This window comes from Montipora foliosa, chromosome 4, assembly GCF_036669935.1.
Source record: "Montipora foliosa isolate CH-2021 chromosome 4, ASM3666993v2, whole genome shotgun sequence".
NCBI lineage: Eukaryota > Metazoa > Cnidaria > Anthozoa > Scleractinia > Acroporidae > Montipora > Montipora foliosa.
The window spans coordinates 3,178,660-3,191,159 of NC_090872.1; the positions used below are offsets into that span (position 1 = coordinate 3,178,660).

General features: G+C 39.0%; 1 protein-coding gene across 2 annotated transcripts in view; it reads right to left on the reverse strand.

The window, feature by feature from the left end:
• The window catches only part of LOC137999543 (polycystin-2-like protein 1), a 22,174-nt gene extending 11,264 nt beyond the window's left edge, over positions 1-10,910 (reverse strand). Inside the window, exons 1-8 of one of the 2 annotated variants that reach the window (XM_068845340.1) lie at positions 10,763-10,910; positions 9,294-9,641; positions 6,875-6,988; positions 4,462-4,515; positions 4,304-4,377; positions 2,825-2,979; positions 2,615-2,713; positions 2,169-2,304 (exon numbers count right to left, since the gene is read on the reverse strand). In XM_068845340.1, the coding sequence (XP_068701441.1) occupies positions 2,169-2,304; positions 2,615-2,713; positions 2,825-2,979; positions 4,304-4,377; positions 4,462-4,515; positions 6,875-6,988; positions 9,294-9,624 (963 nt within the window). In that variant the 5' untranslated portion in view covers positions 9,625-9,641; positions 10,763-10,910. Of the gene's footprint in view, positions 1-2,168; positions 2,305-2,614; positions 2,714-2,824; positions 2,980-4,303; positions 4,378-4,461; positions 4,516-6,874; positions 6,989-9,293; positions 9,642-10,151; positions 10,270-10,762 lie in introns of those variants that run through there. The other variant, XM_068845341.1, reaches the window with a different exon arrangement.
• Between the last annotated feature and the right edge of the window lie 1,590 nt (positions 10,911-12,500).

Genomic DNA, 12,500 nt, shown 5'->3' on the forward strand with positions numbered 1-12,500 from the left:
CTTTTTGTGACCCCTAAAGGAGACTAATCTGGGCGTGGCTTAAGGAAATTTTGATCCCTAAAAACAAGTTATTCTGTTTTTCTTCGCGGAACCCTACACAAGACCTTGGCGGCTTAAAATATTGACGCTTTGCCCGGAACACCCTAAGCGAGACCAAAATCCAAAATTTACACCCCTAAGCGAGACGAGAGCATCCCCGTCTGTTTCATATGGGAGTCCCCCCCCCCCCCCCCCGGAGTTACTCGCTAACAGTTTGTTTTGGATTTCACTGCTGTAAATGATGGGATTGATAGATATTCACATCATTCAGAGTGATACTTCTTCATTTTGTTGTCTTCAATATTCTCTCTGCGCATAAAGATATTTGGCAATAGTTTGTTTCGGAAGTCTCAGTTTCTGTCCTATTTGAGATGGTCCTTTCCATTCTAACCAGCTTTCAATAATTCCCTGCCCAACAAAACTTGGGATTGCCTTAATCCCTTGCACGGTGAAGGCATTCATTTCAAAACAACAACCGAGAGCAATGGTGAAATTACTTTGCCACATTCCCACGAAGTATGAGCCGCGCAAATTACTTCCAAGTTTGTTTCAAAGTTTGCCAAATGATTGACAGTTTCGCAATGAAATTCCCAAGTTGGAAGCGAACTTTGGGAATTTATAACAAACTTCACAAACCGCCTGTCAAAAGTTCTGTGAAATCCACTGTAACAGATTACACTCGAACACCAAACAATTTTACTAGTTAATGAGGAGGAAGGTTCAGGAGTCAATAGGTTAACAACCTTCCTCCTATTCAGAATATACCAGCTCTAAGATGTGCTGCAAAGATTTCAAGAGATAATTCAAGGCTGTGCTCTAACGGCACCCGGTCGCCTGAGGCGACTAACATTTGGCTTCGGGCGAGTGAAGAGAGTTACCCGGTCGCCCGGCCGGGCACTCATACTTATTGTATTTCTAGTAGATAAGGAAGCTAAAAAATTTAATATGCTGGTGGTTATAGTTTACGAAACCTCTCAGAAAATGTTTTTTTTTTTTTAACGGAACAATCAGTTCAAAGGCCGTTCCACATGATTTCACACGTAACATAATCCGTGACTTTGCACGTAGCCGGTGGCCGCACGAATTTCGGTTCTTTCTCAAAAGATAGCATTAAATCTGGAACGTGAAGTTTGGCATCTTTTGGTTATAGTTTTAAAAAAGAGTTCTTACTTCTGCTCTGACAATGGTAAAGCGCGGCCGGCAAAGCGGTGCAATTTACTTCTGTATAAACCCGGGCATCGCAGTTTATGCAAATGTAATTTTTTACGATTTTTCGCGGCTGCGCCTGCTTGGCCAAAACATATTCTGGTTATGGTTGTTTTTCCCCAGCCTGTATATTAAATAACGAAATAAAAAATGGAAAGATATCATGTTATTTGTTGTTGTTTTAGAAACAGAGCAATCCCGCGTTGTCTTTGGTTCGTGACAAATCATTCCATGCCCTAAACAAATAACGCTGTGACTGGTGCTTCGACCGAACAAACAGCTCATTCCACTAAACATTTTACTGATAATATAAGGAAAAAATACTTTAGTTCTGTCCTGTAGAGATGATTTTCGTCCAGATCAAGACAACTTGCTAAAAGAAAACAATGATAGCTTTTGGGCCGCGGTGGTTTCATTGTTTCACGGCAGTTTTTACAAAAGCTCCACGGGAATCAAGCGGCATTGATTCATGCTTAGAAACTTTATTTAACCCAACTAACCGGTAAAAAGGTTTACCTGCATTAGACCCAAACGTTTTTACATAAACCTGCGGCAATCTTTACTTTTTCACTTTTAAACCTGAAAAACATCGGTGGCATTGCCATTTTTCTCGTCTTTCTCAACTATGGCGTGGAAAATTTGACGGGTTGATGGATGAAGATCTTGCTGCGTTGTTGATCTCAGATAATTAATTAAATAAATAATTAATTAATTCGGGCAACCAATTTGAAGGGCTGGGCACCCCAGCTGAAATGCTTGGGAGCTGGAAGGGCTCCCCAAAATTTCCCTTAGAGCACAGCCTTGTAAATATATCCATGATACTAAGACTTCCAGGAGTGAGACTGGCTACTAGTCAAATCCAAAATAAGTTTTTGCGAATCATATTTGGAGATGCACATTGCACATTGCATTTTGCAGCATACCTTGAGATTTTCAATCAAAGGTTCAGTCTTCTCTTTGGTGGCATTGAGAAGCATGGTGAACCCTCCTCCACTATAATGGGTGATCCTTCCCCAGTGTGACCTTCCCTCTAATTCCTCCTCGGTTTGATACATCCATCTGTAACAGAAACAGTATGTTCAACTTTTTGTCATTTGCACAAAATGCAAAGAATAATATTGAGGCCAGTTAATTGGCAATCAATGTCTCAGGTTTGTAAAAGTTTGCAAAGTTGTGGATTTTGCAGGCACTGGCAGTCTGCTTTTATTATTAATGTAAGAAGAAAACTTCACCACCAAGTTATGTTGAGCCTTTTATTGCACTTGGTGTCAAGAACACATCATAACATGTTCTGGTTCCACTAGATGCCTGGGCCAAATTAAACTGTAACATTAGGACATCCTGGATAGAATCAAGTTTTAGGACTTACGCAGATCCATTCTTCGAGCCAAAGGGATTTTGGTCCTCAGCCTCTGGGGAGTATGGTGCATAGCAGTCTTTGATGACACTCTTGAAGTCATCATGGACTCTTTAAAATGAAACACACAAGCAACACAGATGATTTCAGTGAAAAATGCCAACTTGAGGAGGATGACTAGTATCATGTGACTACAAGTGTCAGCTAAGAAATTTGACTTACGTGCAGGAATCATTCTTGACTCGTAATTGCCTGATGCGTGGCCGTCCCAGAATTTTGTTTTCAAAGTAGATGAAACCCAGGTCTTCTTCTTTTACCTTATCTTCATTGTAATACTCCTCCCAGTACAAGCCATCAGAGAGTGGGCCATTTAGATACTGAAATATTAAATAATAGAACTTGCAATAAATTATTTAAACTCTTAAAGGGGAAATAGGGACTGCACGAGGATTTTTTTGAACCCAAAGTCCTTACTTGTAATTAACAGTTGTTTTGGCCATTATTGAAAAACAAGACGCTATGGGTTCACAGTATTTCAGTGTTTTCTTACGTTACAGTATCTTGGTCAATACCCAGTTTCAATTCTGTAGTCTGAAGTTTTACGTTCACATTCAGTGAACCAATGACATGATTAAGTGATTATTTTACTCATCGATGTGGGTGGTCAATAATGACCCTGTGTAAAGTTCAATTTCATATTTTAATTGCACCTTAAATTTAAATCCATTAATATTGGGAATCACTTGGTTCCCTCTGCAGTTCCAAATATAAAGCTTTGTGATTAAGGAAAAGAAACATGATCCTAAACTTGGTGACACAGGAATTTCACGAAAGGTGACCTGAAAAATTTGCAAAACTTTGACAGCAACACACCACGACACTTAATGCTAACCCTCCATAGGCTACTAACAGTTAACAACGGAGTCAGTGGAGGTAGTAACCACTGAGTTAACTGACAAACAGAGAATTTGTAGCCACGGCAAAATTTGCCAACAAATTTGTCCACAACTTTTAGAGTGACATAAACAACTAAAATTGCAAAAAGGCAACATGGCTAGCCCCTTTGGACTGTTTCACACTTGGGGCAGATATGTACAGAAATGTACACAAGTAGACACAATACAATTATAGTGTCAAGAAGTGTTCTCTTGCTCCTCTCCCGACCTTTAACATCACTCGTGGGGGCTGGACAATCTGCGAGCCAGCGAGTCATGCAAGCCATGCAAGTCTTTCAATTACGTCTAAGCACCCATTTCATTGAAATAGCACCAGTTAATAAACAGTATTTAAGTCTAAGCACCCATTTTAAAACAGTTAGCCTTCAATAACAGTGTGACTCGCATGGCGCGCATGATTTGCAGCCATGGCTTGCATGGCTTGCATGGGTCGTTGGCTCGCACATTGTCCTTACTCTCACTCGTGTCTGGGAGTGTCACTAAGAGTCCAACTCCAGTTCTCAAATAAAGACGAACAGCTGCATTTCCCCTGCCAAAACTTAGCACTAATCCTTATTTAGCTTGCTAGGAATAAGTAGCAAATGCTTAGACTTAAAAAGAACACTTGGTCTTAGATACCAAAATTGGGTATGCATATCTAATTACATTCATTTATGAATATAAGTGCATCTGGAAGGTTAGACTGAGTGTGGAACAAATTTCTTGTCTCGGAAATAACGAGGTGACAGAGCTAAGCCTTCCTTACCATCCAGAACTCTTTCATTGTTGTGATGTCCTTGAAGGTATTTCTGTTTTTCATTGTGGTTTCCACAAACAAGTCTGTGTGAACAAATAGTTTAAATTTGCTTACACATGATTATTACATAAAAATCAAATCAAAGTTAAAGCAAAAGCAATACTCACCTCTCATAACTTTGGTATAGTAGTACATAGTCGAGTTTGTCATTCCAAATGTTACTGTAAAAATGAAGTATAATAGACAAGTACAGTAAGTGCAGATACTGCCCACTTATTGATTGTTGGACATGCAAGACAGTGTTTGGATCTGACCAAACTGAATGTTGCACTCTTATAATAATAATAATAATAATAATAATAATATAATAATAATAATAATAATAACAATAATAATAATAATAATAATAATAATGATGATGATGATGATGATAGTAATAATGATAATAATAAACTTTATTATAATGGAGGGGATGTTTTTGACTGGTTAACCCATTCACTCCACTGAGGTGCCCCAGAACACCCCTGAGAGGAAAACCTCTCACAGAAGAAGAGTAGAGATCCAACAATGACACCGAGTCTGGGAATCAAACCCACGTAACACTGGTGGGAGGCGAATGCTCTCACCACTGTGCCACCGCTGCTCGACCTGTTGGTCATATTTATCAGAGGTGATGACAGTGCCAGTTGGCTTTGTTTGTTTGGCTCGATTACCAGCCGCTGTTTCAGGAAATGAGCCAGTGCTCACTCCCGAAATCATGGCTAGACGCGGGAGGTGAGCCAATGTTTAATCTCTGCCAATCAGAAGCTTGCCTGCACAAATCGGTCTGGCATAGATTATATTTTTTGGCTGCAAAGGTATTTTTTGACCTGGCCTGTTCAAGGTTTACAGTGCTTTTAAGTAGGAAACATCCAAGATTTCAACAACTAAAAGTGTTCGAGACGCTGGAGAATGGAGATTGCGTCGTTTTCTACTGCCTAATGAGTTCGGAAACTTCACTGATTTTCCAGTTGGCATCAAGGTCAAAATATGGCTTTCAAATCCATTGCTATTGCAATTTCTCCTCAGACTTTGCTAATGTAAGAGCAAGTAAAATTCCTCAAGATCAATTGAAATTACTGCTGAGTTTATTGGTGGCAAAACGAGGGGGGTGCTGAGGTCAACTGAGAGCTGAAACAGCCAAAGACTTGGTTGATGATTTGACGGTTGAATTCAAACTCACAACGATCATTTAACCACAAACTCAAGCTCGTATCATCTGGAAACTTCGCACAGACATTTTAAGCACTGCTATGTAATTACTGTTTGTTAAAATCAGTGTTTTGGGAAGTCTAATGCTATTTCCCCGCAACTATTAACTTCGCATGAATTATATTTCAATTGACATCACAGACACAGCCTATCGCTCATGTGTCTAGCTGTCTCTTCTCGGAGAGGATACCCGAACTCGAGTGAACGGCAGATATCGAGCCTAGCTACAGTTTCTGTGTTGCTAGTTGTATTTTGTCTTGGTGTCTGTAACTGAATGAGGCTCTACCAGGGTAAATTCTGACAAGCAACATCGCCTAAAAAGTGTACCACGACACACAACATCCTTTCTTTAAATTTCTTTAAATTTCCAACAGCAATGTGACAAACAACACTGGAATTCCACCCCCTCCCCCCCAATCCTTTTCCCTGGCAGGGCTTCCTGGAGGATGTTTTTGAAGGGTGGGGTTTATAGCCTGCATTGGTGGAGGTTCTGTTGTCCTTTCCTCCTGCCTTTCTGCAGCTTTGCCGATTTAAATCACAGGCACTCTACAAAAACAGAACCGTGAACTGCCAGCTACATAGCGTAGGGTGGGGCTTTCATTGGTCTAGCTCTCTCCCTGCAACCATCACTAATTTGGCAATGTTGAAACAGGCAAGGTCCTGAGCCTGATCTGCCAACACATCTCCCAGCAGCACTGTGAGACGCAAACCCCTCCATTTTGACAACATGAGGTGGAGAGATAATTATCAGTTGTCAGAACAACACCTTTCTCTTCCTCCAGTCCTTTTTGCACCAATGATTTTATTCAGGGATGACAGTCTGTGGAACATACATGGGCAGGGGGATTGCAAGGGTTGGTCTACCATAAGCAAAGCCTTTTTTATCAGAAATTTGGGTACATCCATCCACTAATGGGCAAGGCAGTTGATTGAAACTTCAATCATTAACTTGCATATTTTTATTACATTTATGTTAATGTTATTTAGTAATACATTTATCTGAATGTTTTTCAGAATGAATTTAAAACATTCTACTTCACAAGATTACGTGTTGTATGACGCGCGTACTTTCAAACTTGTCTGCTGTAAATGTCGTAGGATTAATACTTTAGTTAGATGTTCTTGTTAATTTTTTTTTAATTTTTTTTAAAATAGAAATTACCAGCAGGGAGGGATTGGTGTAGTTAGTTTTTATGTACATTGTATGGGTTGGGTTGGGTTGGGTGGGTGATACACCTTGAAGGGAACTTAATGTTCTATTGTGTTGTCACCCCCCTTTGTTCGCAAAATGATTAAATAAAAATAAAAATAAAATAAAATAGTACTCACAGATGCAGAGGATAGTGATAAACACCAAATAGATTATTAGTTCTCGCAAAGTGGTCTTCACATGTGACTCTGGATCAGAGTCAGTGTCCTCTGTCTGACGTGTCCTCCACAGACCTACCAACGAACGAAAACATCATGACTGTTAAAATATCATTGAAGCACACAGTATATTTTAGTTTGACCTGACATTCTAGGCATTGAACTACACAAATTATAAGCATGGAAAACGGAATGGCCCCTGCCTGACAGACTTAAATTTACATTGTTTTAAACTGGTAGCTTTCAGTATCTTGGAAAACAAAAGGATGTCAATAATACAAATTACTGTAATCCACTTAATCTTCTCAGGTTCCAAAAGAATGAATTTAGTCACTAGAATCCTGTAATATACTATCAGAGATTCCAACCCTGTCAACTTAAAGAAAAAAGGAGGTTTTAGGAGCGGCGTAACCACGCCCACAAGTGCTGCAGGTGCAACTCCCTAGGGAGTCTGGGGTATGCTCCCCCCAGGAAAATTTTTAAGAAATATGCCTCTAAGATCCCATTTCCTGCATTTTGTGATCACAGTCAACAGAAAATAGTGGAGTTTTTAACAGGCTCCTTGGTCCCACGAATGAACGCAAACCTTGTAAAAAGTCGGGGCAATACAGTGTGTCCAAAATTACCCAAGGCTCATGCTACAATGCCAAAAGGGTAAAAATGGCTAAGAAACCACAGAAAAACAGCAAAGAATCATGCTAAAAAGACTGATTAAACAAAGAAATATTTTTCTTTCTTTGGATAGGAAGGGTTTCAAAAACCAGGAAAATATTAAGCAAAAACAGGAGGCCGGAAATCTTTGGCAAAAACGGGGGTTTCCGGCCATAACTGGAGGGCTAGAATCTCTGTACTATTCAAAAATATTCATATTTTGCTTTAATGGAGACTATACAAAAATAAAAAATATACAAGAGCAAACGAGAAAAAATGTGTTCAGAGGAATACATCAGGTATCCCATTTGCTTTTTGACATTTTTAAAAATACAGTGACAGCTGACAATTGCGTAAGCATGCTTAAATAAATAAAACAGCAAACTATTATTTTTACGTTTCATCATCACAACACCGCGGCGCTCTTAATCTTTTTTTTCCTCGGTTTCTCAGACATTTAATACATGTTCTTATTTTTTTGTTTCAAAACACAAAAAAATTATCTAAAATGCCACAATGGCCCGTATGAATCAGACCGACCACAAATTAAGCTGCAAAATATCTTTGTTCCCAGTGACAAAGGAAAAAGTATATATTTATCGTACTCCCTCACCGGCCATTTGAATGAGACTTTTCAAACAACTTCGCAATTAGTAATAAAATATGTAAATGAAAGCGGATCCTCCATCAGTTTAAAACTGTTTTAGTGTGCAGTATTTTAAACAACGCCAGACAAATTAGAGAATCTAAACGGCGTCCTTAATTAATTCGTCGCTAGTGCGAAAACGAGAACTATTCTAAGCGTCTCGATGGGGGCATAATGGCGCAAAATTTGACCACCAACAAACAGTTGGGTTAAAAATATAGATTTTCTTCCAAGTAAGACCCTATATCTTCACTCAATCACACCAATGCAGCTTGCAAAAATATATATTCCAGTTGGCTGAAAAGACTCGTATTCTTAACAAACTCCGCGGCGAATAAAATTGCATAAATAATTTACCCAGGAGAAAAGTTGCCGCTGAAACAACAAAATAAACCCGGTTCTCGATTCTTCCCAGAATGTGTGTCGATCAAGTTTCTTCTTCACAAAAATGAAGGTCATGATGTCAACATTTCTAATCTGTAAAAGCAGTTTAGAAAATTCTCTCGATTGAGCTTCCTTCATTGATCAGAAAACCGATTGCTTCTATCTAGCTTAAAATTTTAGTGTTAATACAAAAAATCCCCCTCCTTCGAAGACAAAACACCTGCCCTCGAAATTCATTAAATTTTAACATACTGCCAAACCGAATGTGCGGTTAAATAACTTACAATCAGGTTCTTTCGAAAGTGAAAAAGACCAAAAAACATGACAAACTGTAATAAATTGGAAACCAAGAAAATAAGTGCTGATAAATATTACGAGAAAAATATACTACCTTAAAAAAATAACGTGTATCTAAAATCGACTTAAATATTTACAGCTGTAACCCAAGAATCAATGCAAAACAACAACTTCTCTGTTGCTAGTTAAAAACGGTGAAACTGCTTTTTTCGCTTTAGGTTTTGTTCTGCGATCGATTCTGACGTTACAACTGAAGAAATAATACATATAATTGTTCTCAATTTGTAACATACGACGAGGAATTGATGCGTGAAAAAGTACGATCCATACCAAGCATTATGATCTGGGAACCAGTACCAAGAGTTATAGTTAAGGCCTTGATTAAAACTAATATGTTCTCACCCCGAAGGATCCTTTTAAACCGCGTCCAGCAACCAACGGGTACGTTCTTCGTTCCCGGAGCGCGTACGTCCGTAGGAACTCGCGTTTGGTGGTTGACTGGTTCTCGTTCCATGGCGGAGGGCAGATCGACAGCAGCTGATGCTGGAGCTCGCGGAGAAAAATCTATTTCATCATGTCCTCCGCTAAGTATATCGTCGGTCCAGGCATTTCGTGAATGTGCAGAAGAAGGACGACTCTTTTCGTGCATTTCCAATTCGTCATTGAGATTTGTGCCAAGACTTGCTTGAGAACCAATGCCGCCTCTGTTACGGCGCTTTGCCGATCCACTCATTATGACGATGTTACAACCTTTTTGATTCAGAGAGGCGAAACGTTAGTCCAACAATCGCAATGTTACTGATGCAGTTTTCAAACTATTGCGTTTTTGTCTCCAACTTGTCCTAAATGCAGGTCATTCAAGCAGGATTCAAAATGTGTGTGCGATAGGAGTCATAAATTTTTAACGTCACGCGCAAATGAAACAGAATGTGCCAATCATCTGTGCGTCAAATTGAAGTCTCCATAACAACATTTAACAAGGAAAACGTTCGTATCTGGGAATGCAAAAATATTGCGGTTTCTTTGAAAACTTCGATTACGTCTTCAACTCCTCATTTGCAAAACCAAACAGCACGATTTTCTAGTTTTCTTTCATTGTGAACGGTGAATGTGGAATATAATTCTTTTTAACAGGGATATTATCTGATTAAATGAAAAAGACATGTCTTCCAGAAAACTTGCTCTCATTGTTTTTCTTTGGTTTAAATTTTGGTCGTAATAACCTTTAAAACGTATACAGAAGTAGGTTTAGAAACTTACCTGTGTTGAAACAATAAAACAAGATGGAGTGTCTTTGCAAATGAAATAAAAATTGAATCGATCGTGGTTTCTTTTTGACGAACTTCACCTTCTCACAATAACGGATGGCAAAACTGAATCCTTATCGCTGATCATGAATATTTTATGAAAGCTTCGGGGAAGACCGAAGTTTATTGGTTATTCCTTTTCCTTTTCCTTTACGTTTCTATAACGCTCACGAACTCATCCTTTTTAAAAAGTAGAATAGTGCTTACTTAGAGCGAAATTTATTTCGCAAAAATTTAACAATTTTACGACTTGTAATTTACCATTACGCAATTCCCAGTTTTTTTCAGCAGCCTAATATTTTATCCAAATTTTACCAGTATAAGCGACAAATTTCATGTTTGCCGTTGCAAAGTATATTTTCAATTAGTAAACCGTTATCTACAGCGCACGATTACTTTTTTTTGTTTAAAAAACTTGTCTGTGCCCGATTCTCGTACATACTTACCGGAAAGATATAGATTTCAAGAATTGGCGGTAGAGAACTCACTAAGGCGTGCGGGAAAATATTTCAGAAAATCATACCTAAAGATCATTTCGTTTTCGCTTTTATCCAGGCCACTTACCCAACTAGTAAAACGGTTCCCCTAAACGGAGTTGAGACACTTCAACCAAGCGAAAACCCTAAAAAACTCGACCAGGGAAACTCTGTTTTGGGTTGATAAAAGCTTATTGGATAAATGACAGCTTTACGGAGATATTTGTTTAGCACAATATTGACAATTAGGCAACGCTGGCAAATAGAAAAGTAAATTGCTTTCTCGGTGTCAAATTGCTCCAATTGCTTACTTATGCATAAATTACTTCACTTTTCCCAACCCGTTAAATTTTCATGGAGAGTTCCCTTTCTTTGTGATTCCATTTTATTTTTACGTATTTCTTTTAATTGCGATACTTCGTGTCCGGTAACATAAAACATCTTTGAAAGGTTTCTTTATCTAGAATTTTCCGCGAAATCTTCATGGCGTTTTCTCCAAAACACCTGCTGTGTAAAAATTTGACACGTCTTTCTCCTTCATTTTCAAGGTTCTCAGAAGCCGAACGGGTGGAATGCTCCTCGAGAATATGTCTGAGCCTCGGGCGAGAATGTGTGTGATTCCATCCAAGAAGAACTCTGCCATAGCTCAGTTTTGATGGTCATTTTTTTAGCATTGTTGGTTTTAAGAATAAATTAAACAGATGGGACAGCTACAATTATCCTTGAAACTTGAAAATAAACAGTATCTTGAAAATGAATCCTTATCAGCTATAACCAGACTCCGTTAAACTGAGATTAATTGTGAAATGAAAAACCTATGTTGGACTAAATCGCAACTCGGCGACGAACTCTATAGAATCCCAAACCTCGGGGTGACAGGAAAAGAACTCTGTCAATAAGAAAAATATATATCATATTCAGTTTCCGGTGATGTATATAGTTATGCTCAGGCCGCTGAGCATGTGGTTTAAAAAAGTTCTCTCTCTGCAGATATTTGCAGTCTTTTTTGCTGGGGGAATTACGCGGTGCCAAACATCGCCGACTTCACAGATATCCAATTAATTCCTATACCAATTCGTTTGTAGTTCTCGATTTTAATGATCGGAAAATCCATTGAATTCAGACCGGCAAACTTTTCATGTCATCCGATAACTTGATAATTGCAGACTCACGCAGTTTTAATAATCATTTACATATCTGCTTTACAGCTCACCTGTTTAAAATCTCCAGCAAGCGAAAAGGACGATGGCCCGGGACGAGAATGAATCTCCAGTTGCTGGTAATCTGTTCCAGGCTCTAAGATTGTGGAGCCGAGGAAACGAGAACGAGCATCTGAGAGCCTGGAACAGGCTACTGTAGTTGCTGGAGGCTTTCGCCAAATAGCGATACAGATTTTCAAACCACTTGGGCGAAACACACTTGAATTGTCATGAGTTGCGAATGCGCTAGCGTCTTGCGTAGACTTGAAAATTTTCAAGTTGAATCGACAAATTCAAAATGGCGTCCACTGGGGAGTGCTATCGTGGACTAAGGAGAAACTCCGGGAGAAAAAGGAAGGCTTTAACGGATCGCAAAGAATACCTGAAGGAGTGGAATAACACGTACAAGCGTATTTATACGAAGAAAAGGATTTTTCACGCCTGGCTGCAAGCTAAATAATAATTCGATGCTGGCTACGAAGCGTGCAGCGACGGTAATTTCGCTTTGTACTGCAAGCACTTTCCCATTTACAAAAGTTTATTGATCCGGAAAGTTCTTCCTGACAGGTAAATATTAAATTCTGAGCGCTATGTTTGACATAGAATTCATTAACTGCGAATATACGA